Raw genomic sequence first — 24230 nt, 5'->3', positions numbered from 1 at the left:
AGATAAGTCTTACTTCTCATTTTAGCTGTTATTTGTTCTCTCTCTGTCTCCCTCATACTCTCTTGCACCAATCAAAATGTGTGTTTGTTTTTTTTAAAGTAGTGATTGCTCTCTGTTTGACTGCCGTCTCCGGTGAAAGTGTTTCATTTCACTAATGCAGAAGTGAAACCGTCTCGCTGAATACTCTGGGGGCCGTGAAAATAATCAAAACACTGCAAGAACCAGCAAGGAATACAAACTCTAGTTAAGAACAAAGGAAATGGAAATCAATGGCGGGATATGCAGATTTTTTTGACAGCTCGACACGCAAATAATCTTTTGGGAGTTTGCCCTCTGTTGCCTTTGCCAGGTTAAAATAACAACTGAGCAGGGAAATATAAAATGCAGTATGCTGTAGAAAGGGCACAGCATTACACCTACTGAGTTTTGTGTGAAGGTATTCCAAAACAATCAATAAAAAATGTACCTCTTCGCAAGCAAGGCTGTATCGCCTAAGGCATGGTCATATCTACGAGTGCGCGGCTTCGAACCTCAGGAATTCATTATTTAAACTGTGTTATTGAAAAGCTGCACTTCATGTCTTATGAGCAGTTGTATTTGTCAGTTTGTCGACACTTGAGGAGCTTGAGGAAAGCCTCCATCTTATGGGCGTCTTTCTTGAAGCAGCTGAGTATGGTATAGTCCCTCATTACAGATTCCAGCATCTCCGGCTGCACGTCATACTGGAAGAGGCCTTGCTCGCTGTGGTTTGAGGTCAGCATCCCCTCATCCAACATCTGCATGGCAACATTTGGAAACATGAAGTATAAGAAATACAAAACAAGGATAAAAGGTGTGTTTTGTTTAGGTTTTAAAGTGAAAGAGGGGAGTCAATTTCTAGGATCCAAAGCTTTTATTTGCAGTAAATGAAACAAATGAAACTAGTTGTATAACAGTAATCAAGATTCAGCGCACCTTCTCGATGAGGGCCACCACCCCTTGCTCCAGACTCCTCAGTTTCTCAGACACCCGCTTAGTCTTGTTGAGAAGCATGTCGGGAGCGGTATCGTAGCGATCCAGTGAGGTCTGCAGATAGACCAAAGGCTCGATCCACGACTGGACCAGCAGCAGCACAGAGTGGAGCAGCCATTTGTCCTGCAGGGAACACAGGTGAAGTATTGAAAGAACTGAATGAATTAGCTAATTCAATTTCAAACAGGTACAAAAACACGTCCTTAGACACAAAGACAAGAATACATTACAAAACATGACAGAGCTGCAGTAGCTGACTCTTCTCTGTTCATGTCTTTGTGGGAACATGTACAGTATGTCTTTGATGAATAGCAGCCATGTGTCCTTCACAATTATTGTAAGATAGTAAGGAACAGAAGTGATAAAAAAAAGACAGATGACCTCAATAACAGCATGGCTTTTGATCAAGGGCTCGACAGCTAGAAACCATTCAGCAACAACAGTGGGTTGAAATGTCATGGGTAAAGCAGTTGAGCCTGCTTAAATTCCCCTAAGCATAGCCGACTCCAAAGCAAGTGCAAATGACCACCATACAAATGGCCATTAAACCGCAGAGCAGGCAATATTTCAGCAGAAAGGGCAGAGGATAAATTATTAACAGTATATGCAGTACATGCAGTTTCAAAGATCACATTTACTATTATGGCGATGACATAACTTTCAACCAGTACTTTCAATATAGCTACAATTTGGTCCTTAAAGATATTGTTTTTGCCATACATACTTGGCCTTTGTTAACCGGAGGAGGATTATTGTGAAACTTCCCATTAACCAGATTACAGTTCACATCAGCCTTTCGCTAAGTGGTTCCATCGAGTTTCCACACTACTGATGAAACTGACATTTGGCCTAAAAGGTCGTGCCTCATCGGACAGTATTCAAAAAACCTCAGCAGGCAAAGACGAAAGAAAAACGAAATATTATACAGGCAAGTACATTTAAAAGATTGGAGGACCTTTCATTGTAATTAGTGCAAATAAGTCATAATTCAGTAGCTGACGGGGGAATAGCTTTAGAAGGGAGGGAGGTTCACTTTCACACTAAGCATTGTTATTAAAAAAAGAAAAGCTTGGGCTCTGCAGCTTCAAAGTGATTTGCGAGCAGACCCCTGTATGTTAACAGACTTGCATTAACACCACCCAAACACCTGCAAACACGAATGCCCATGCACAAGAATTATCAACTCTACTCAGATGCAAACAGACAGACACACAAACACAAAACCATAGACACAAGCAACAACTTATACTTGTATTTCCTTTGCTCAGACAAGGAAACTGCCTCACATACACTCACTGGCACAAAAAAATCGTGGCTGCACACACACACACACACATACTGACATTGTTAACAGATTATGATCAAAGCCCTTCCAAATTGAAATAAAAATAAATGATGTCGCAATCAGCGGCCATGTACTCACAGATATCTGTTGGATTTCATTTTTGGAGCTGGGCATGGGTAAGGTTTTGCTGATGCAGGCATAGCCAGCTTGGTTCCTCTGGAACTGCAATGGCAGCGGGATGAACATGGCCTCCTACAAACCATACAAGCATGGTGGAAAAAAAACAAAAACATGAAAATACACACACCATAAAGTGCATGCGCGTACAACCCCCCCATACATATTTCTGTTACAATGCTTTGACTGACCCATTCATTTTCAACTCTCATATTGCAATCTGTTAATTTTTGGAATCCTGCCGATACAAGGCAATATGTTAAAATACAGGCAAACAACACTTGATTTTTGATTGTTTTGAAAAACCTTCAGTTCTCACAGGTACAGAACTACAGAAGAACACACAAAAAGGAAAACAGGGAAACAATGACAGAAGCTTCACCAATCTCGGCCACCGGAGATACAGCGGAGATTCATTTTGTTCGGCAGCATGTACTCATCTGTCGACCGCATGCAGCGTCTTCTCAGTAACAAGTCCTACATCATCCCATTTCAAAGGCCATTTTGGATCTCGAGCCGCAGAGTGAAGGGGATTCAACAGGCTGCAAAACCTGTGCTCTCGCTGCTGCAGTATATCATTATCACATTCGTGTTACTCCACTGTAGGCCTGCTTCTTCAATAAAACATCTTTGGCTCAGAGGAGAGCTAGAAGATTACTTTGAAGCTTGGCAGCGAGGCGATGATCATGTCAGAATCAAAACCAAATAACGCAGAGTATCTAACAGAAAGTGTCAGTGCTTTTGGTCCAGCGTATTGTGAAAAAGGCCAACCAAAAGTCATTTTGCTCTCATTGTAGAACTCATTCCTAGTGTCGCTAGATTCGGTGATAAAAAATAACATAGCTTGGGAAATGTACGGCAATGTCTTTTTAATTAAAAAGAGTTGTCACGTGAGAAAACAACATCATTCTAGTCCTCTTTGAATGCCTCCATTTTTACGACAATCTATATTTCTTTTGTACTATATCAAAGGAAACATCATGCAGCTTCTCACATGCAAAGTTCTGCATTGTTGTCACTGTAGCCTTGGAATTATTACAGCACTGCTTTTCGAGATGCCGATTCCACATTTCAGAAAAGTATTACAAAAGAAATCATCATGCCCAACTTGAATGAAGAAGAATATCATGAATTTTCTTCGATTGCATTTCAGTGGAATCCTCTCGTTTTAGGCACAATGAAAGCATTTTCTATTGTCAAGTGATGCTCAGTGTGAAGAGTGATTCAGTTTCTCCTGAGGCTATACAAACACTAAATATATGCCTTCACGGTAACCCCCCCCCCCCCCCACAGATTACGCAAGTGCAAAGATTCATTTTAGGGAAGTGGACGGTGTTACTCACATACAAAGAGCATGATTCTTCTGAGACACGGTAGATGAGCTCAGCATGCTGGATGACTCGGTCTAAAAGTTTCTCTTGGGAGATGGAAGGGCAGCGGGAGAGGCTACCCGGCTCCTCTCTGCAGTCTAGTGGGATACTTACGGTGAGCAGGTTGGGCCAGAGCAATACAGCCCACACACCCCGTTGCATGACTGAAGACAAACACATACACACACAGGTGTAATAAACACTCACGCAAACATGCACAAAACACAAAACCCTGCTCATAGATGTCTAAATTGTTAGCTGTAGTTCTACCGGATTTACCTTTTTCTTATCAGTTTCATCAATCAAAATCACTGCTGAACTGAATAAACTGGTGTAATTTATATCTGTCAATACGAGTGCAAAGCATGCTGTCTTTCTGTCTTCAAGTGCGATGGATTACCTGACACCAAGTGCATTCTGTGAGTCTTCAAGTCCTTCCTAGCTTTTCTATTATGCTGACTTTCTTTATAAAGCCTGAGCAGGCCATGAATAAAGGAAAAGGTGATTTTGTTCTTGCGTAGGTTCTTGTAAAATGATACTGATCTTCCCAAAGCAATGCATTTCTCATCTTATGCATAATGCCGAGATGGTAACTATAGTCAGGCATGCTAGGCCGAAATATCATTGTTCCCCATTTCAAGTTACGACCTGGAGGTTTATCCAAATATATTTGTCAATACGAAATCTGGATCAGCCGATTTAAAAAAAGGAATTCAAATATATGTTTTGTACATTTATTTTCCACCTGCATCCTGGTACCATTGCACAATGATCCACAAATGAAGACTGAGAATGATTAGATTTATCAAAGAAAAGCTCAAAATTAGGAATGGTCTGAAAAATCCCTCCTTTCAGGTGAGGTAAGCATGTCAATTTCAACATGCAGGGCAGAGAAGGCTGCAGAAAAGAAAGTGTAGAGAATTGTAATAGACGCAACAAAAAGGGGCTGAATGAATGAGATTTGGGAATCTAACAAAAACCCTCAAATCTTCTTTTTATTTTGACATTCATATCTCGTTCTGCTCAGAAAACCACGGGTGTGTGTGAGTAGCTCAACCCAGAAGTTATGTTTTTCTAATTGTAATGACTGTTTAGCTGTCACAGAAGGGAGCACATGTTTAGTAGTAATCCATGTCTGCTTGAAACAGGCTCCATTAAATGCCCCCCCCCCAACCCCCCCCACTGCACTACTTATTTAATCTGTCCTTGTGTAAGTGTAATCAAATTGGAAGATTAACGGGGATGAATTGTCTGGTAATAGTCCATTCATTTATATAAGTATTATTTATATAATTTTTTTTGCATGGCCCAATACAAGGGGCAACATTCAAGAGGCTCAGGTGTTCATGTCCTCCGTGAAGCATGTTTAAGGATAAGCTAAAAGCAGACAGTAGATCAGAGCGTGGCAGCTGATGCGTGTCTTGTTACTGAAGAGATTGTTTCCACCCACCCTCAAGACACCTGAAGCCTCATGTCACATATGGCAACCTTTTCCACATGAAACAATGTTCTCTCCTTGTCACCTTTCCTTTAATCCTCCACTCTTTTCCTTTTTCCACCTCATTGTTGGCTAAGCTAATTTTCAAAAGGTAAGCACACCTCTCCAAAAAAACATCTCGTTAAATCCTTTTCACATGTACAGGGAATGTATTTTGGTAAATTTATAAAACATCCAATTGAATGCGAGAGGACTCAGGACATAGTTGTGAGAGTATTTTTGTTTAATCTAATCCGATTTGGATATCGTCCAAAAGGGTATTTGTAGCCCAACCTTTTACAGGTTTAACCCAATTTTTTGTATACATTCACATTTGAGGTAATTAATGTAAGTGCAAGCATGAATTGTGCCTCCACACTTTTCAAAACCTGCTTTGTGCACACATCAAAAGAGGCCGAGCATGAAAATAAACCAAAACCCAATACAGTGGGCACTGTTGGTCGTAAACGGCATTATCAGCTGTAACTGCTGTGTGAGAGCAGTGCAGAGCAGGGGGGCCGTGAGCTAGCCAGTGGGCACCGAACATGCACCAAAAGATTGTGTCGGGAAAAATCTAAATGACTAATCATTATGCATTCAATAATTAGTGAATGTGACACATTTAACATAAGCGTCCTCTGTAAGCGGTTAAGGCCGTGTCCTCTGTGACACTAGACGTCTCAGCAGCTGTTTAGTCTACTAAGGAACACTTCAGCACTGCTTGTCCTAGATAATGATTGCAAACCTGTAGTCAATACTTCCATGACGTCTTCCGATTACGATAAAAGTGACCTTTGTACTAGAACCAATTGTTACAGTTGTACAGATGCGTAACTGTATGAAGGGAATTCGTATGTGCTATCCTTTGTGACGTAAATGCCCACTGCATGTTGTTTACTCAGTATGAATATCAGAGACTCGGAGACAGATGTCCGAGCGGCCTTGATGCATATTTTGCATGTGAATCAACTCTGTCTCCTTCTTGCAACAATAAATGTCCTGTGATTAATGATTTGTACCACGGCTCGAGTGATTTTTTTCTACCAGATTGCATGGCCATGTCTTGCAATGTAAACAAAGCCGAAGCTCAGATAACAACACACGGAGGGAGAGCAACTTCTTACTCTGCTCAGGTAGACATTTCTCCACTATATCTTTACATAGGCAATAGTTGTTTGCTGCCATATTAACACTGTGCGTGATGAATACAGCTCCTTTAGAGCAACATACTCAACCAAACAAGGGAGAAGGCAGAGAACTGCAGCAGCAAGAGTCTCCTAGCAGCAGCCATGGCTTCGTGTCTCCTCCTCGCATCTCCCGTGGGCCGGACTGAGACGAAAAGGAGAGGAAGGTGAAGACAGGATTTTAGGAGACAAGTTAGCATATTGAAAAGCACCCATAGACTGGGAACACATGGGCTCAGCACTTAAAAAGCAAACATCCCTCAGAATTGTGTTAACAGTATCAAGTAGAGGGATCAGTGGAGCATGTAATTTTACAATGCCGAAAGTACTCTAGAGAACGAGAAACATTGAAGAGGGAAATCTTGGAGGAAGAACTGAATCTAATATGAGATAATGTTAGTAATAATATTATTAATATTTTACATCAGGTTAGGGAGGTTATTCCAATATCTGAAAGAAACTCGGCTCGTCAAGAGAATTTAGTGTGCAGTAAGTGGGGCTGCTTTGTATGCTGTTTGTTTGGAAAAGCAGATCGCTTAGTCCACATTCCAACATAGTAGGGGGCGGTAGTGCACATTAACACTGGCTGCCCCCCCAAATAACAGAAGAAGAAGAACACTGTGCCCAGGTGGTCCCTGATGGCCCCCTGCCACCAGGTAAAAAGCTTCTTACTGACCTCAAGGGACTTTAATAACTTCTAAAAAAACAACATGTACTTCTTTAAAACCACACGAACATTTTGACCAGTTGATTTTCAGCACGCCATTGATCCAAATCATATACACCCAGGACTCATGCACAGGTGCTGGGTGTGGCAAAATGCTACATGCCCAAATGTTGCACGGTGGTGCCTTCCACTTTTACTTGGGGACTTTTGCCTTTTAGTGAGGGATGTGAGGCCTTTCTGCTGTTTATTGTTTTACATTAACCCCTGATATGACTGCAGACCGTCGTTCGGCATGTTTGAACACAAATTTGAAGAGCGCAGTGGAACAGAGAGGCCGAGGGTGAACTGGTCCTATTGGGACCACGAGGCTGAGTGTGGACTGGTTATGCTTTGAGACGGAACGACCATGTTGAACCTGGAGCAGATTGAGGAGGACTCCGCTGTGCTGTCTTTGAGACAGGTGAGTCGTCACAACAATAACAACACACTCGTTGGAGGCTGTCAACGTTGGTGTCTGTGTGTGTGTGTGTGCTCGTGCGTGGGCGCCGCATGTTGCGCAAAAACTGTGCAGCTATGCCTTTGCTGGTTTGTGGCTGCAGCCGCCGCTGAGTTTTAAATTGTTTATACGTCTCGGTGTTGTCAGCTTTTGTGATGTTTTATTCTGCTGTTGATTCTACAGACACATTATTTTATTCCGTTGCACCCGCCGCGGTGTCCTCCTTGTTATTCAATGTTTGTTTGGTCCTCTCGGCTGGTTGTGTAATTAATAATTGTGTGCTCAGGCTGGCAGAGCGCTGTCTATAGAAAATAAGCTCAGATATAGTTCAGAGAGGAGTCTTCTGTGGTGTGAGAATGTCAATGCACTATATGTTGTTGCTTGATTTAATAGGTCTATCATACAACTTCATCATAGATTATTTTTCTTTTCTTTAGCCCCCATTTTAAAATATAACACATTCACGTTTAATCAGGGTACTTTTACTTATACAATGTTTTACTTGTAACAAGTAACGGTGCTTTTACCAGTGTAAAATATTCAAGTCTCTCTTTCCATCCCTGGTTGTACGCTCAGGCTGCTCAAGTGCCTTCAATAGAAGTGGAATGTATTGTTTGACATAAGGGGTCGCTGATGTTTTTCCAGTAAAAAAAGATGTTCATACTTATTAGTATTATCTTATATCATTTTGATACACAGTAATGTAAAGTAACACTTTCCTGAACCTATCTCTGTATGTCTGGTCCTCATCCTTCAGTGTGAGGGCTACAACAGAATAGTCAGAACAAATATTTGAAAACGTAAGTCAAGGGTAAATAACACAAGTGGTATAACTGTCCATAATTTGCACAAGTGATACTTGGCTGGTGAACTCTCAGATTGCTGTTTTTCTTGGCTCTGCTTTTGTAAATACAGTGTTTCTTCAAGTTGTTTGCCAGCTTTGATGGCATTTGACGGGTCATTTTCATGCTCTCTTTTCTTTTCCCTTAAACTGAAAACAGATTTGTTCGGTCAGAGGCCTTTAGGAGCGCTTTTATTTTTTCAACCCTCTCATTTTCATTTTGAAGGAGCAGCAACAGCCCGTCATTACCGTTCTCATCTTGCAGATACATTCTCATCTCAACTCGTGTATTATCGTTTGACAAACTGACTCAGACCTATAGCCCTCCATTCTCTCTCATGCCAGATGTTAAAATGCAAACACATTCCACCATTGCACAGCTTTTGTCAACTACTGATATAATAGTGTCATCGTTTCTGCATAACTTAATACTGTCTAATATATATTTTTTTGGCACTAAATAGCTCCTCCGGTTCAATCCTGTGCTCAAAGCACATATGACTGTCTCAACAATTTCCTTTTGTAGGATATAATTTCGTTAGACTGCTTTCAGTCTGGTGTCCATGGCTACAGAAGCTGTGCGCTGTCTCCATGTCGCCCTGTAGGTTATGTCGACTGAGCCTCCCCCTCGCCGACGGCAACTGCTTGAGAAAGTGGCGCTGCACCTGTTTCTTATCGTGTCTGATATCAAGGGTGATATTTATGTCCAAAATCACAGTGGCACTCCCAAAACTGTAAAGTGTGCCTTTCAAGAAAGTTTTGCTCTTAATGTTCTCATAATGTGTACCTGTAATTGTACAATCTCTGTGCAATTCAAGCAACTTCAGGTCAATTTCTAAGTGCTCTGAAATCTTGCTTTGCTAAGTAATCAACCACATAACTATGTCTGAAAATGACCTGCGGCTGTTGTATTAGTTAGACAATAACTGCTCACCTACCATTTGACCTTATGCAAGAAAGTTTTCCTATTCTTACATTTTACTTCTCTTAGTTTTTTTTCAATCGGTGGGCTCATACTAGTGGGATATGTTAGATCCATGAGTGTTCATGAGAATTGTAAATGAGCACAATTAATGCCTGAATAATTCCATATAAGGCTGTGCATCCGGCCCTTTATGTCCTATATTTAAGTCCTGCAATTAGAGATCCAGAAGGGAAAGTCTGTCATTCTTAACGGCGTCAGCAGCAGAATTAAGGGACCTGCTAAAGCCAAGGCGTGGGGGGAAAAATAACGAGTACTGTCAATGTCTTGTCACCTGAGGGTCGTACTGTCACTGAAATAAAGAAGAAACGTTTTTTATTTGAAATACGTCTCTCTGTCGATGACTGCAACGTGAGGGTCTCGAATAATTTAAGTTTTTTTTGCAGTTTGCGACATTTTTATCGTATTGATAATGTAGTGTTGTACATTAGCATCATTAGCCAATTTAAATAAATGATGATGTTGTTAGGCTATGTGAATTAATTTACCTAAGTGAGAAAAATTCCAAATATGAGAAAATGAATGTGGCATGTTCACCTAAATCAATTGTGCAAGCCACTTAAGAACAGATCTGCTGGTACGAGTGGCACTTGCACGAGGCCCATTGTCTTCTGCACGTGTGCGTGTGTTACAGGTTTTCTTTGCTTTCCTTCAATTCATAAATCATTTGGAGAATCATAATTGGTTTATTTTTTTTAAATTTTTATCTTAGCAAAAACTTCTGGAAGCTTATTGTATAATTCCTCAGCAAAACTTGCACCCAATCAATGCAGCGTTAACAAGCTTATTCTTCTATGATTATTATTTGCTCACATTTGCCATAATTGTATTTTTATTTTATATAATGCACAATTTTTCCCACATGATGGTAATTGTATGAGGTGACAATCAGTGGCAGTTAATAATCAGTGTTATCTTTTCATGTTTTGTTGTTTTACTGTTTCATTTGCACCTACAACGTGCATTCACCCGTGGGCACAGAGGTTTTGCTATTTTCGATTCCTGAAGCAATATCCGGTTTGGAATCTTAGGTGAGAATTGCATTCACCAAAGTGACTTGCAAAGACATGCAAGGGGAGAAACCTTCGTTTGTATTAGCAGAAACAAGTCCCCATATAATATCATGTCTGGCACCTATAGTATGTAGTGTGCCATCTTAATATCAAAGCAGCCCATCTGTGGGGGAAAAACAGGGAGTTGGTGTATGAAATGAGATGAATAACTGAAATGGGAAAACCTGTATTTTAGTCTTAAATCTGAAACAACAAGGAGTGGTGATACAGCATGGAATATCAGTATATTCTAGTGGTTGGAAAAGAGATTTCCTCCCCATGTAAAGACCATGATTGCATGCCATGCCTCTAATGCTATATCCATGCCTGCAAGAGTAAATGCCCACTCTATCCTCTGATGCAGTATATTGGGAAGAGAACACACATGAATAACTCCGGTCCTGACGGATTTCTCATGCTTGCTGATGGTTGATTGGCAGCTCTTCAATAGGGACATATTGCTCCTTTCTTGGATGATATAAAAAGTTTTGAGTACTGCGTGTGTGTGTGGGTGTTTGTGTGCTCGAGATGAGAAAGAAGACTGACTCATAGCTTTGAAAGGTTCAGTGAAGAAAAGGCGAACGTAATGTCAGGGGTATAATTGTATTTACATAAAGGATATATTTCTTTAAGACAATAACATACCGTAACATACTAAATTGCAAATTTTTTCCAAATGCTCAAACAGATATATTCTATGTCATGTTCTTTGTCCGTCATCATTTTATTAATATTCCAATGTCTTCAGAATCTGGTATTATTCTACATGTACCCACGTCCACCTTGAAAATGAGATTTGGATCTCCATGGGTCGTACCTGATGAAATAAACACGATATGTTGCAGCTTGTTTTGCACAAACCATTTTTTGTTTGCCTATATCCCAGACTCCTTCTCTATGGCTGCGTATAATCAATAGGTTTAAGAAAGGCACTTACAAAGAGACTATAGTTTTTAACCTCTAGATTCACCTCATCAGTGTTCTTATTTTTTGATGTCCCTAGTATTTTGTTCAATTTGTACACAGTCACAGTCAGTAGACAGGATAACAGTGGGTGTGCATGATAAGTACAGAATATGTGATTCAGTGTTTTAAGATTGACAAGAACTAAGCCGTTTTGGCCAGTATGGCATGCAGCCGATGACTGCTTTTCTTATCCGCTGTCTTGATTTTGATGTGCAACAAAGTAACCACTCGCGGCATTTAAACACAATTCAATATTGTTGTCTTCTTCTCAGGCTTCAAAGGAACAGGACAGTTACTTATTCAAGTCAGCTCTCACCCACACTGTACAACAAGCTGAGTTTTTCTTTTTTGTCTGAATTGATCATTTATTATCATATGAATTTTTATGAGCTAAATTGTAAAAACAAAGAAACAGTTGGATGCTTAGCCTCAGGTCTGTTCTATGGCTGTCTTATTCATTCATGAGATAAGTGAAATGAAGAATGAAGATTTTTTTAATTAAAATAAAGGTTATAATATTGTAACCCTGGTTCTACACAGGGAGAGCCCTCTATTGAAATCGGTAGTAACCTCCAAGTACGCATGTGATTGGACATGTATAGTTGATGAAGTCATTAATATCTCTCTGGAAACTTCACTCAAAAATATTTGTATTTTATTTAGAAATCAGATCATATCCTGCTGTCCTCTTTTCCTCTGCCCTTCTCACCGTCTGCAGGTAGCCCTGGTAGAGGGAGGAGGAGCTGCTTTGTCTCACCGTCTGCAGAGAAGTTTACAAGAACAAACTAAGAAACAGTTTACATGTTCATGCTTGTTGAACAGAATAAAGTATTGGCTTTTTAATGGGGAATGTTTCAATAAACTTACAGTAACGAGCGTAGTTGCCGTGGTAATCGACCACTCCACGTGGTTCACTGCAGTGTCTCCACCACGGTGTGTGTGTGTGTGTGTGTGTGTGTGTGTGAGAGATGTTAGTTAGAGCAGAGGAGATGCGTGTTGCAGTGTGGTAATGAATTAGCCTCCACCAGAATGTTAAAACGTACAGGTAAAAGAGGAGTTTATCAATACTCCGGTCTTTAATAATTTAGAGCCAGGGCCCTGTAAGTACCGGCTTTTGGTACACATCCCTGTATCACACATTTATATTTTGTGCCTCTTTTATAACGGTTTGTTTTGGGTCGTTGTGTGCTTGTGGGTTGGCATTTGCATGTGTGCATAATTTGTTTGTATCTTCTGCGTGGAAAAGTCAAATACAATGTCAGAAATATGTGCAAACTAGTAAATAACAATTTCTAACACTTCATAGCAGTAATTGGACTGAAATAAATATTCCACAAATATAACTGATTGAACAAAGTAGACAGTGAGACAAAAAGTGAAGACTTGCTCATTGTATGTCAAAGTGTATGAAACAATTATTGTTTCTTTTTCATAGCGACGCGACGCCTACAACAAAAACTATTGTTATCACACATTGGCATATAAAAAAGGACCAAGGACTCGCTCATGTATTGTTACTCACAATGAAGAGTTGAAAAGTGCACAGCCAGCATCTTTAAAATAGTACAGTAGATAAGGCAAAGCGAGTCTTTTTAATGCTAATTTCTAGTTTATACCAATTTTGTGTGAAAAGTGTGGGTGGGTGTTTGCATTGGATTGAGCCTTTAGGCACACTAGAACCACTTTTGGGTGACGAATTTGCCTAATCTTTGTATTTTTCTATATTGTAAATTTTGATCAATTGTAATTCACACAAGCAGCAAAAGCCACACGTTGAGAACATAAATAATGCACCTGCTTACATTAAGAGAGTAACATTTCTCCGTCTTTTACACTCGGGTCGCTTCTGCTTTGGCGCAGAGCTCTTTAGAAAAAAAACCCTCATTCAACATGGATGTCGTTGGTTGTTTTTATTGTGCATATGCTGTCTGTTTTTTCATGCTTATCACCAGACAGCACTGATAATAGGCTGAAGATTTGTTGACATAGCATGCATTAGGGCTGTGTATTGGCAAGCACCTCACGATATCGCAATACACGTGTCACAATACAATATATCGCGATACTTACTGTACTGCAATATTTTGCAATACTATAAAAATAGAGCTTAAAATACAACTTTCTGTATATTACCTTGATAGTCTAATACGTACATCACATATTGATAACTCGGCAGACAGTTTGCATCAAAGCATCTTTAAAAGGTATTTGTATTGCCCATAGTCACTCTGCAGAGAGCACACTAAACTGAAATGCATAAAGAAATTCATGAAAAATAAAATTTTATTAGGGTTGTGCACCACAACAAATGTAATTTGACCAATGCTAAACTAATAGTTGAAGTCCACATTTATTTTTTCCTCTTTGATTTTAGTGGGTTGACAGAAAACCACTCGCCATCAGAGGCAGGGCACCGGAGAGTTGCAGATGACAGTTCTGGGCTGATCCATTACCACTTCGCCCCGGGCTTAATTACCATCTCCCTCCAGTAACATGCAACATTCCCTCCTTCGAACGCAATCTTGCACTAACTTCTCAATCTGGTTGCAGCAGGCGCATCACTTCTGTTTCTTTTGCATTTACAATCCCCTCCCTCTGGGGCCTTTCGGTGGAGCACACCTGCATGCATAAAAACAACAATTAGAGAGTGATCATGATGATCAGTGGTGATGAATTCAGCTTTGGAGTTTGTTATTTCCCTGTGGGATTTGGTGGAAGTAGCGACGGAAGCATGCCTGTCTTGCCATGATGCCGCGTGTCATTTTTTGACAAGTCTCTGGGATAAAGAAAGCAGGCATAAAGCTTTAAATCAAATTGGTCACACAGCCTTGCCAATCACTGTGGACAACATATGCAGGCTCACAACCAAGGTGAAGCTGCTGTTACGTGTCTCCGCGGTGAGCAATCTCCCTCTGCTTCTAAATGGAAATGAAACTGTTACACACCCACACCTACTGAGCAAGGGATTCGCGTGGGCCGAGGTACAACTACTCGATCGCCACTGTGGGAGAAGCTTTAGCTTTGCCCTTCTTCAAAGTGAGATTTACAAAAAGGAAATGCTTGGCTAGGTTTATTCAAAAGAAGCTCCTGATGGTGGGAAGACAAAAGGTACTTCACACTATCCTCCCTGGGGCACATGTACTCCAAAGCTCCACTTCTTCGCTTTACTCCTTATTCTAAGTACATGTTCCCCCCCCCTAGAGTGCACCGCACTCTCGCCTGCTCCTGGTTCTCTTGCTCAGTCTTTTACCTTGTCTTTTTTTCCTTCATTCTCTGTGTAGCTACCCACATTTCTCTAACTTAATTTCACTTGTCTTTTCTCCGTACACCCTGCTGTCTCTCCTCTGCATCTCTCTCCCCTACTCCTTCACGTCTCCGCTCTCACCTCTTAAGTTTCTCTCTCTTACCTCCTGCCTTCTTCTCTTTCCGCTTACTCTCTTCCCCCTCTCTGTCTGCCTGTTGGCTAGCTCAGAGCAAAACCCTCTATTAACAGACGCCGAGGCCAGATGGCGGCTCAGAGATGGATCATATCAACTCTGAAGGTCTCTGTCAGTTCCAGACAGTTTTTTTATTTCTGGGTGTCTAAAAAATAACTTGCACTTTACCATTTCACCTACAGACCCAGTGTGGGACTTGTTACTTAAATTACCATTGCGTATCAGCCCAGGAGAGAAAAAACAAATAATGTTTCTTGTCATTCACCAGAAAGCCTAATATTAGTACTGCAAACTTTGTTCAGAAAACATTCTTGGCCATTTTTAATCTTATCTCGCTTACTGAGCCAAAACCAATTCCAAGAACAGGAGTGTTTTGTGTCGATTTGGACATCTCTTTTCATTACACACTTTCATTACACCCTGTACCCTCACTAAAGGCTGTCAAACTGTGATTGGTCTTGTTAACACACAGACTTCAAATCCCCTGGTGGCACTATTTATTCCCAAAGGAAACTTGTGGCCGTAGAATAAAAAATGTAACATGTCTGCAAATCCCAAAAGAAGAGAAGCAGGTACAATATATCCACAGGGAGAAAACCCTGCAGTTTGCCTAATGAGGCATAGCCAGACTATACACGTTGGTCAGTTCAGGAGATGAGCGTGAAATTCCCCATTAAATATTGTGACTCTCACATTAAGAGGCCCTTTCTGAGGCGAAGTGTCGGTAGTAGGGATGACTAACTCCATTAATTCACAGTCCCTCCGAAAGTTTCTTCCAAATCAAGGACTCGGTTTTGTGGTATTGTGTGTCAAAATGCCCATTTGTCCGGTCGGTGCTGCCACTTTGTGTGTCCCTTTCTGTGGGTATCATAAATGAGTGCACCAGTGCACACTGGGTTGAGGCTGGCTGACCCTGCACCAGTGGCTTGCCCTCAATACCAAAACAAGTCATCTAATTCTTGTTTTTCGTGAATCCACGTCTCTGCCTGCTGTGCAGTGGTTATTGTCAGGTAACATTTGGAACACCCCCCCCTCTCTCTCGGTCTATCTGTTTGCCACGTTAAAGCTCCATTCCTGCCATTTCTTTCCCTCCTACGTCCTTTCCTTTACTGCGGAGAAACAAGTTCATTGTGATTCGGAATGCAGTTCCACGGCTCAATGGGTTCTGCTTGAAATGAGATTTGAGAGTGAGCATGAGAGAGAAAGACAGAGAACCTCCAGCTGCCTTGCGTCTTGATGAATAAAAGATGGAGGCACCAGCGTCTTATAAACAACAACAGAGCATAATTAGTTCAGTTCTTTTTATTTTAGGAACACTTTATGTGACATTTCCTTTGTGTGGCTGCTTTCATCACGCACGTTCTGCCTGCTTTACATGTTGTGTGGACTCCCTCTCTCTCTTCCTTGTAAGTCAACAGTAAAGCTGGAATAATATTTGTGTTCTATGCAAATGTAAATACTGACATACATTTCTGTATACTCTGCATACTGTTCCCGGTTTACTGTTGTAATATGGCCTGCCTATGTATATGTATACAGTAAATTGCTTACAACAAGCTAACAATGGGAATTCTAATAATTATTCATGTTATGTATATAACCTTGCAGAATCATACAGTACAGATTAAATGTGCGGTCTTCGTGATGTGTACAAACCGGGGCAGGATTCGTAAATTAAGTGAATTAGAGTTCTTCAAGTATTGAGCTTGTCGTATAAAAAGGTAGGAAAAAAAAGACGTTTCATGAAAAATTACTATTACTCAAAACGCAAATACAAAGTATTGTAATGTTCCACTTACGAGTCGGAGACAGAGTGAAGTCCTTGCAAGAGGTTTATTAACACAAACCGTAACATTAGTGCCGAGAAGCTCCAGTCAACATTATCCGTCTGTTCAGTCTTAACAACACACTCTTCTTTGTTGGTTCCGGTCTAACGACCTTGCTAGCTCCCGATACAGAACAGGTAACAACAGCAACAGGTTACTAACTGCAACAGGGTCGCTACAGTATCATATAATGATAAACTGGCAATATTTTTAAGTTATTTGTCCTATAGCTCTCTGTTAGTTTTTACCGCTGAACACTGTTTTTGTTTTTTTGTCGATGCAGTTAATCTGTTTCTCAATATGTAAGATTCTTACTCATACAGTAAAACTTTTATAATGATCCTAAAATTTCTGGCAAATGCACCTGTAATTTAAGTTCTCTTTGAACCTCCGTTAGCTGTCTAATGTTTTCTGAAAATGCCAATTAATTAATTAATGTTAATGAGTCACTTTAGCTATTTGTCAGACTTCTTTTGCAGCGAACTACTAATTGGCTTTTAGCGTAATAAGGCCTACCTTTAGCTGTGTTTGTGATGGCGGTAATTCTACATCAAAGTCCTTTTCCACTAAGCGTTTACATTGTTTGGCCTACCCCTTGTAAAAAGCAAAGTCGGTATATGTATGTATTCAGTGATTGACAACTTACCTGACATTATAAAGACTTAGCGAGAGTCAATTCCTGCATATTTTGAAAACCAGGGAATAGGAAAGAAATTCTAAAACTGCCATGTCTGTTTTTGACTCTGGTCTGCGTATGCGCTGCAGTCTCTCCACATATCGTCTGCTCTGCTGAATGTGGCCCAGTCTAATGGCATGTGTGATATCCCTGGAGCACCCTAAAAGAGGCCTATGACGGCATGTGTATGTCTTCCTTTTGCTTTCTCGCCCATACATGCACACACATGCACAGACAAACACACGCACAGTGCACCGTCCTAATCTTTAATTCCGCTCCCCTGCCCACTGTTGGTGTTCCAGAGTCGGAGCCCTGTAAAGTCCTGAGCCCCAGGTACTGCCTCAGGGTCTGAGCAGTGGCGACAGCTGGCACAGGGTAGCAGAATCAAAGGATGGTTGTGGCCAACATATGTGTATTAAGATGCGATTGTTAGAAGGTGTTTGTCAAATACCTTCCTTGCCCCTCTCACCTACCAACCCCTGCTACCTGCACAACCTGCTTGCTGTTCACGCTGATCAGACAAACACAAAAAAAAAGTTACCAGAAGCCAATATTGGTGGGCCGAATAACCGCAACCCAGTTTTTTTATTTTTTTTCAAGCAGTATTTTCTCCTATCATGGAATTTAAGTAGGGACAGAATAGTGGGATCAGATTTGAAAATAATTCTTAAATCAAAACTAACAAGTTCAAACACTGGAAACAGTTACAGATGATGGCATCCATGGAGAGACAGTAAATGGAAGATTTTGTTCTCAGTTATTGTTGGTGAACTCACAAAACAGGGAACCTACATAGTATTCATCCTTTCTATGAATTCCCAAAGTTATTATTTCTTAATCAGAAGCCATTGTAGCCAAACTAAATAAATAAATACTAAAGTTTTACTGCTTCCGAGTAAAACAATAATAAATTTTATACACAAAATTGACACAATCCCACCACCTCACTTTTAAAGGACAAGAGTCCTAACAATGTATTTTTCTGGAGAGAGGGCTTACTTTATTGAAAAAGATGACTCTCCAGAAATATCACCATCTATGCTATTGGGGAAAAAGCAAAGGTAGTTTCAGAGGATGACTCATTTCATAATCCACATACTGAAAAAAGAACAGCAAGAATGCATCCTACTCCCCCACACTCAAAAATACATTACAAAATAACTGAAATTCAGCTTAAAAATAAAAGGCAATGACACCAACATCTTTCAGCTACTTCATACAAAGTGGTTTATGTGTGTACACAGAAGAAAAGCAAATGTCAAAATAATCAAAGATTTACAGTATTAAAGAAGAACCTGGGCAAGTAAAGGACAATCTACAAAAAGAACCTTAACTTGCTCAAAACTGGTCCTGGGCCATAACTGTTGCAAATTTAAGTTGGAATCTGGAGCACCGTGACACTTCACCCTGAAATGATCAGCCAACATTAGGAAGAAGAGTTGATTGAGGGAAAGCCTTGATTTTATGAAGGACAAAGCTGAGGTTTGGTTTGCCAATGTCTGTTTTCTACTATGTTTCCTTCCTATGACTACTATAAGAAGGTGCATGTCAGTGACATTCATTTGTAAATTAGACAAATATTTAATCAACAGCAAAAGGCAAGCGATGGAGTTTCTAATATAACGGTTTGACAGGGTTATATTTACACCTTGGGCAAAATGTTGTACACACAGGGTGCAGACGTAGTGTTTGTCACAACAGGACCAGTTAAGACACTGGATTGTGGAAGGACAGTACCGTCTTTAGTACAGATATCTAAGGCATCCGTCAAAACCTTCCCCGCAGAGGAGTTCTATTCTTTACAAAACAAAATGTGGCCAAGGCAGTGATATTATCTCTACTAACTAGCCATTTCAGCATGGGAATACTTCTTTCCTTTTGTATTTCACCATGAGAAAAACTGGCAAACAGTTCAGCGTACACAACATGGTGTAAAAATAAAATCTCAAAAGTAAAATGTTATCCAACTGTTCAATTGCCACTAGGTCAATTGAAAACCACACAGAATAGGACATTGATATTTTTCCTTGAACCCAGTTTTACCTGATTACACTGTGGGTATATATTATGCACAGTTCACTAATAACATGATTTATTGAAGGAAGAAAATACTGCATATTCATTAAGGTGGTATATATAATAATCATTCATATTTGTCTTGTATAATATCTTAGTAATTCATTGTACTATTTATCTTGTTACAATACTCATTTGATTTATTGTTGTTTAGTGTTTTTTGTAGTCTTGTATTCAATCTATTTAATTCAGTGGATTGCTGTTGCATTGTAAATATTAACAATAAAAAGGGGAAGGAAAAAGAAGACGGAAAGCCGGTCCTTTGAATAATACAACTCTGGACACCGTTAGCTGTTGTTAGCACTGTTAGCGTCTAGCTGCCGGTTCAGCCGTCGCCATGTTGAGAGCCATGTGGAGGCAATCCCTCAATCCTAGATACGCTTTGAAGTACAAAAGTATCGGTATCAAAATATACATAAAGGAAAAGTACTCATTATACAGACCAGTATATATTTTATGATAGCATTATCATTTTTGATGCATTAATGTGTTCATCACTTTAATGTTGTAGACGTTTTGAAGCCTCCAGTTTGGTGTTTTGGTCGACGCCATCTTGTTTTGCAACCAGTGAACAGGAAGTGATCATATCTGGACTGAGGAGGAGCGACGTAGAGACGCCGTATACGTCTCTGGTAGAGGCCTGGTAGAGGTGTCTGGAAAGGATTCTTATACTAGGTGATTAAAACAGTTCACCTGAATTCCAGATGTGAGCAAATCTAACACATATACTGGATCCTTTCTGCTGTTGTCTCTGCCTTTCTATCTTTCTTTCTTTTCTTACAAAAGAGAGGGAAAGAATCAGAGGGAACAAAGGGAATTAAAATCAGAAAAAGGAAGAGACAAAGATAAATTGCAAGAGGGACAATCATGATTGATTGCTAGTGATGAGCCTGTTGCAAAATTAAATACACCATCCTCCCTCGGTGCTTATACTCACCCCAGCCTTGGGTCTCGCTCCATTTTGATCGACAATTGGGGTCCACGAAAGCCATTCATAATGTTGACAGGTTTGGGCAAAGACAACTGAGTGCGAACATGTCCATGGGCAGCATGACGCATGACAACCTTGGAAAAAGGCTTTGTTTGCGTAGCCGAGACTCGCCCACTGCTACCCATCTCACCATTTTCTCTCTCTGTCTAACCTTATAATGGGCATCAACAAGTAATCTTTCTGGAACCATGGGCTGGCTGTACCGAATAGCCAGGGAGGTACCAGTAGCCTTTTGAAAGCCTCATTATTACAGAGAGCAAGAAGCATACCTCCCTGACAGAGGAACAGGAGAGACACAAGAGAGAGACTACCCTTGGGTGAGATGAGTGCAGTGAAGGTAGGCAGTTAGTTGAAGATAGGCATGGCTAGATACTGAGACAGAGGGCAAAGGGGTGATATCGAGGATTTATAAGGGGCAGCATGTGTCTTTGCCTGTATGGGTATGTACATAAGTGTATACAGGCTTGGCAGATTTTATTAGTTGAGTATGATGTCGAATGGATGAGTAAGGAGCGAGAAAAGGGGTCTGATTTTGTTAGAATGGTAGATGGGTATAATTTAAACTAGCTCATAAATGTCAAGAGCAATGCCTCATCTTGGTCACTGGCCAACTTTCAGTATATCAACTGCAAACTTGGCCACACTTTTCAAATTTGAAAGAATGTGGTCCCGACCCTGATCCATATCGTGACTAAACCTGAATTTGCAAAAGGAAGAAAGAGTATAGACCCAGAATGTGGTGGTGCAGGACTTTGTCTGGGACAGGATACCACTGTCAAAACATATCCTTTAATCTCCTTTTCCCTGTGCCCAGCCCCCTTCTTTCTCTGTTGATGAAAAAGAATGCCCTAGATTTTCAGTGTGTTCCCTGGTGTCTGTGGTATGCTGAGCCCCAATGCCAAAAATGAAACTCCATAGTTAAGGAGTCTCTTTCTCTTTGCTTTGGTTGCAGGGACTGTCCAGGGCTATAGGTAGTGCATGTCTGTTGTGCCCTTTGCATCTATTCATAGAAAAATAAGATACGGGAGAAGAAGTGGATTATGAGTTATTATTGTTTCAACGCAGTGCCATTACATGATTGACTTTTATAGCAAATAAACATAAAACACATTGACATGAAGGAAACGCACAAAAGCAAAGAGTGAAAGAAGTGTCTGTGTGTGTGTGTGTGGGTGTGTGCGTATGTGAAATGACACTTCATTAGAACTGATCTGATAACGATGGACTTGTATTGCAGAAAGTGTGCGCCATCAGTAATGGCACTGGATTAGTTCTGTTTGCTTTCAAATCGTCGTTAAGGATGTATAAAATATAATTGAAAGAAAAATAAGACATTATTATGATGCAACATTACTGGTTTGATGATGTACCCTGGAGAAATACAATTCACATCAAGCAACTATGATGCGATATCTTTTTCTGTTATCATTTCCATTGCCCATTGGCTTTTCTTGCTATCATTTCTCTAATGACAGTTTCATACCACACCATTTGGCTTATGAGCCATTGTGCTGTTTCCCTAATGCAGCTGAAAGTAACAAACGGGTAATGGCAAAGTGGATAGTTCACTCTCTTCAACACTGTCAAATTCTCCTTTCGGTTTCTGATGTTGATCTCTAACAGTAAAAGCAGCATTACCTCTGTGTGCAAATTCTAAGATGACCGCAGGGAGAGGGTGCTTGGACTCGCCTCCTTTTGCCTTGCACAAATGGTGATAAATCTTTAAGAGACTTCATTTAATAAACCTATTCCACAAACGATGCCTTTTTTCAGAGGCTGCCACTAGGTGGTAGTGAAATCCTGTCCTCCCTGTTCTATCGACCCCCATGGGCTTCTGTAACTGAGGCTGACTGTTGTTGTTGAAGGAGTTTGGCAGGCACAAGGCAAGAGTTACAGTCCCAGGTTTAATTGTGTTCTGAATAAAAAGCAGCCATAATGACGTAGGAAATACAATAAAGCTATAATGGGCTCCAAAAATTCCATTTTAAACACTCAGCAGCCCACTGTTGTGGTACCAGCGATATGGAGATCTGATAGGGAGCTTTTTGCACTGGTAGCCTGTGTTCAAATTTAGTCTTGTGATCTATTATTCATTCTGCAGATATTTCTCATTGCAGCTGGTTTGCATAAACCAACAGCATCAATAAATAAAATAATCTAATTGATTAATTTTACTGTAGCACACTTTGGTTTTCATTCGGACAAAATATTGAGAACTTGAGCATTTTCCACGATCCTTAATGTTTATTTTCCCACGTTAAGACGGATTCAGTCACGAACAAGCGGAGGCAAGCTAGATGAGCATTTTCAAGCCTCAAGATTGAGATATTGATGTAGCAGAAATGGATTCAGATCAATAGTTGGAAGGTGCACCTATTATTTTATACACTGATCCTACACAACATGGTAGAACTAAGAGATGCAGAACTTCAGAAAGAAAACTCGGCTCACAGCTATGTGGGGGAGAGAAAGAAAGACAGATTGCATCTAGCAAGAGGCTATGATCTATAAAAAGGAGCTGAGAGAAGAGATAGACAAATCTGACTCTGCAAAAGCAAACAGATATATTGGTCTCCACCACTAAACCTCACCTAAGGCTGGAGTATCAGCGATATTTGCTATTCACTTCTTCCTGGCAACACCGCCATATCCAAGCCAGTCAGGACCGATAACCTGGGATGTTCCTCTGTGGCCCAACACATAGTGGCATATCACAGCCATTGGAGAATTAATTAGTGAACGGGACAAGGTTACAGACACATAATGAAAGTTATTGGCCATGTCACTTCATCATTTCCCCAGCCCCCCTATTACTCTCCACCAGGGTAGTCAGCCGTGAAATGGGGGTTTCATATTATGCAAGGAGGAATGTGCCACCACACCGTCACCACTGACACCTCCCATGCTATTCTCCCAGAGGGTTTGCACATGGATGATCAAGGCACTTAGACTAATGTGGATGGTGCAGGGTGATGAGGAAGGATTGGGGGTGCTAACCCATCCCTTTACATCATCACAACACATTTAGCTATCCTTCTTTCAAATGGCAGCTTTCACAACCCGCTGTAGCCTGTATTCATCTAATTAACCTGTACTCAGCTGGGTCAAACAAACACAGGAGACTGCTGTTTGTCATTTATTTAAATTACAGATGTAAATTAAAATAATTCAACATTTACTATTGGTTTCAATAGTAAATGTTTTGTGGCCTAAACCTAACCAACTAATTTGGTTGCAGTTTTGTTTTTTTACCTTAATAACGTGTTTTTAAAACTGCGACCGTAATCTGGCAGACAATATGTTTCCCTTAAAATGTAATTGAGAATGTATTAGTTGTATGGAGCTAAAGACCAAAACGACTGATCAGTGGACTAATCAATTAAGAGGGAACTGTCCTAGTAGGTATTTTGTCTTTGATGACACCATAGTCTTATTGGGACATTGTTGTATATTCTATTTTTCTTTGAAATATTGGTGAAGGAAGGGACATGAATTAGAGGCTTGTCAAGTGACCACTTTCTAATGCCACCTAATGAAAGGACATAACAAATGATAATTAGATGGTAGTTGTGCAACACACCACTGACATACAGCACAAACACAGATACTTTCCATGTTGAATAGGCCACCTTTTGATGGAAAATATATTTGAAATCAGCAAAGTGATTGCAGACCTTTTCCCTGTTCTAAAGGTAAAGGATACTGCAATCAATTCA

At 40.4% G+C, this 24230-nt stretch overlaps 1 protein-coding gene across 1 annotated transcript; it reads right to left on the bottom strand.

Annotated features, from left to right (window-relative positions):
* Nucleotides 1–581: 581 nt before the first annotated feature.
* On the bottom strand, nucleotides 582–4023 carry smtla (somatolactin alpha; the record flags this gene model as incomplete). The annotated part of the gene is made up of 4 exons (XM_079165889.1): nucleotides 582–776; nucleotides 955–1134; nucleotides 2435–2548; nucleotides 3817–4023. The coding sequence occupies 4 exons, from the start codon at nucleotides 4021–4023 to the stop codon at nucleotides 582–584; spliced, it is 696 nt and encodes a 231-aa protein (XP_079022015.1).
* Between the last annotated feature and the right edge of the window lie 20207 nt (nucleotides 4024–24230).

The sequence above is a fragment of the Pholis gunnellus genome, assembly GCF_910591455.1.
Source record: "Pholis gunnellus genome assembly, chromosome: 9".
Lineage (NCBI taxonomy): Eukaryota > Metazoa > Chordata > Actinopteri > Perciformes > Pholidae > Pholis > Pholis gunnellus.
This window is presented reverse-complemented; position numbering and strand designations above follow the sequence as displayed.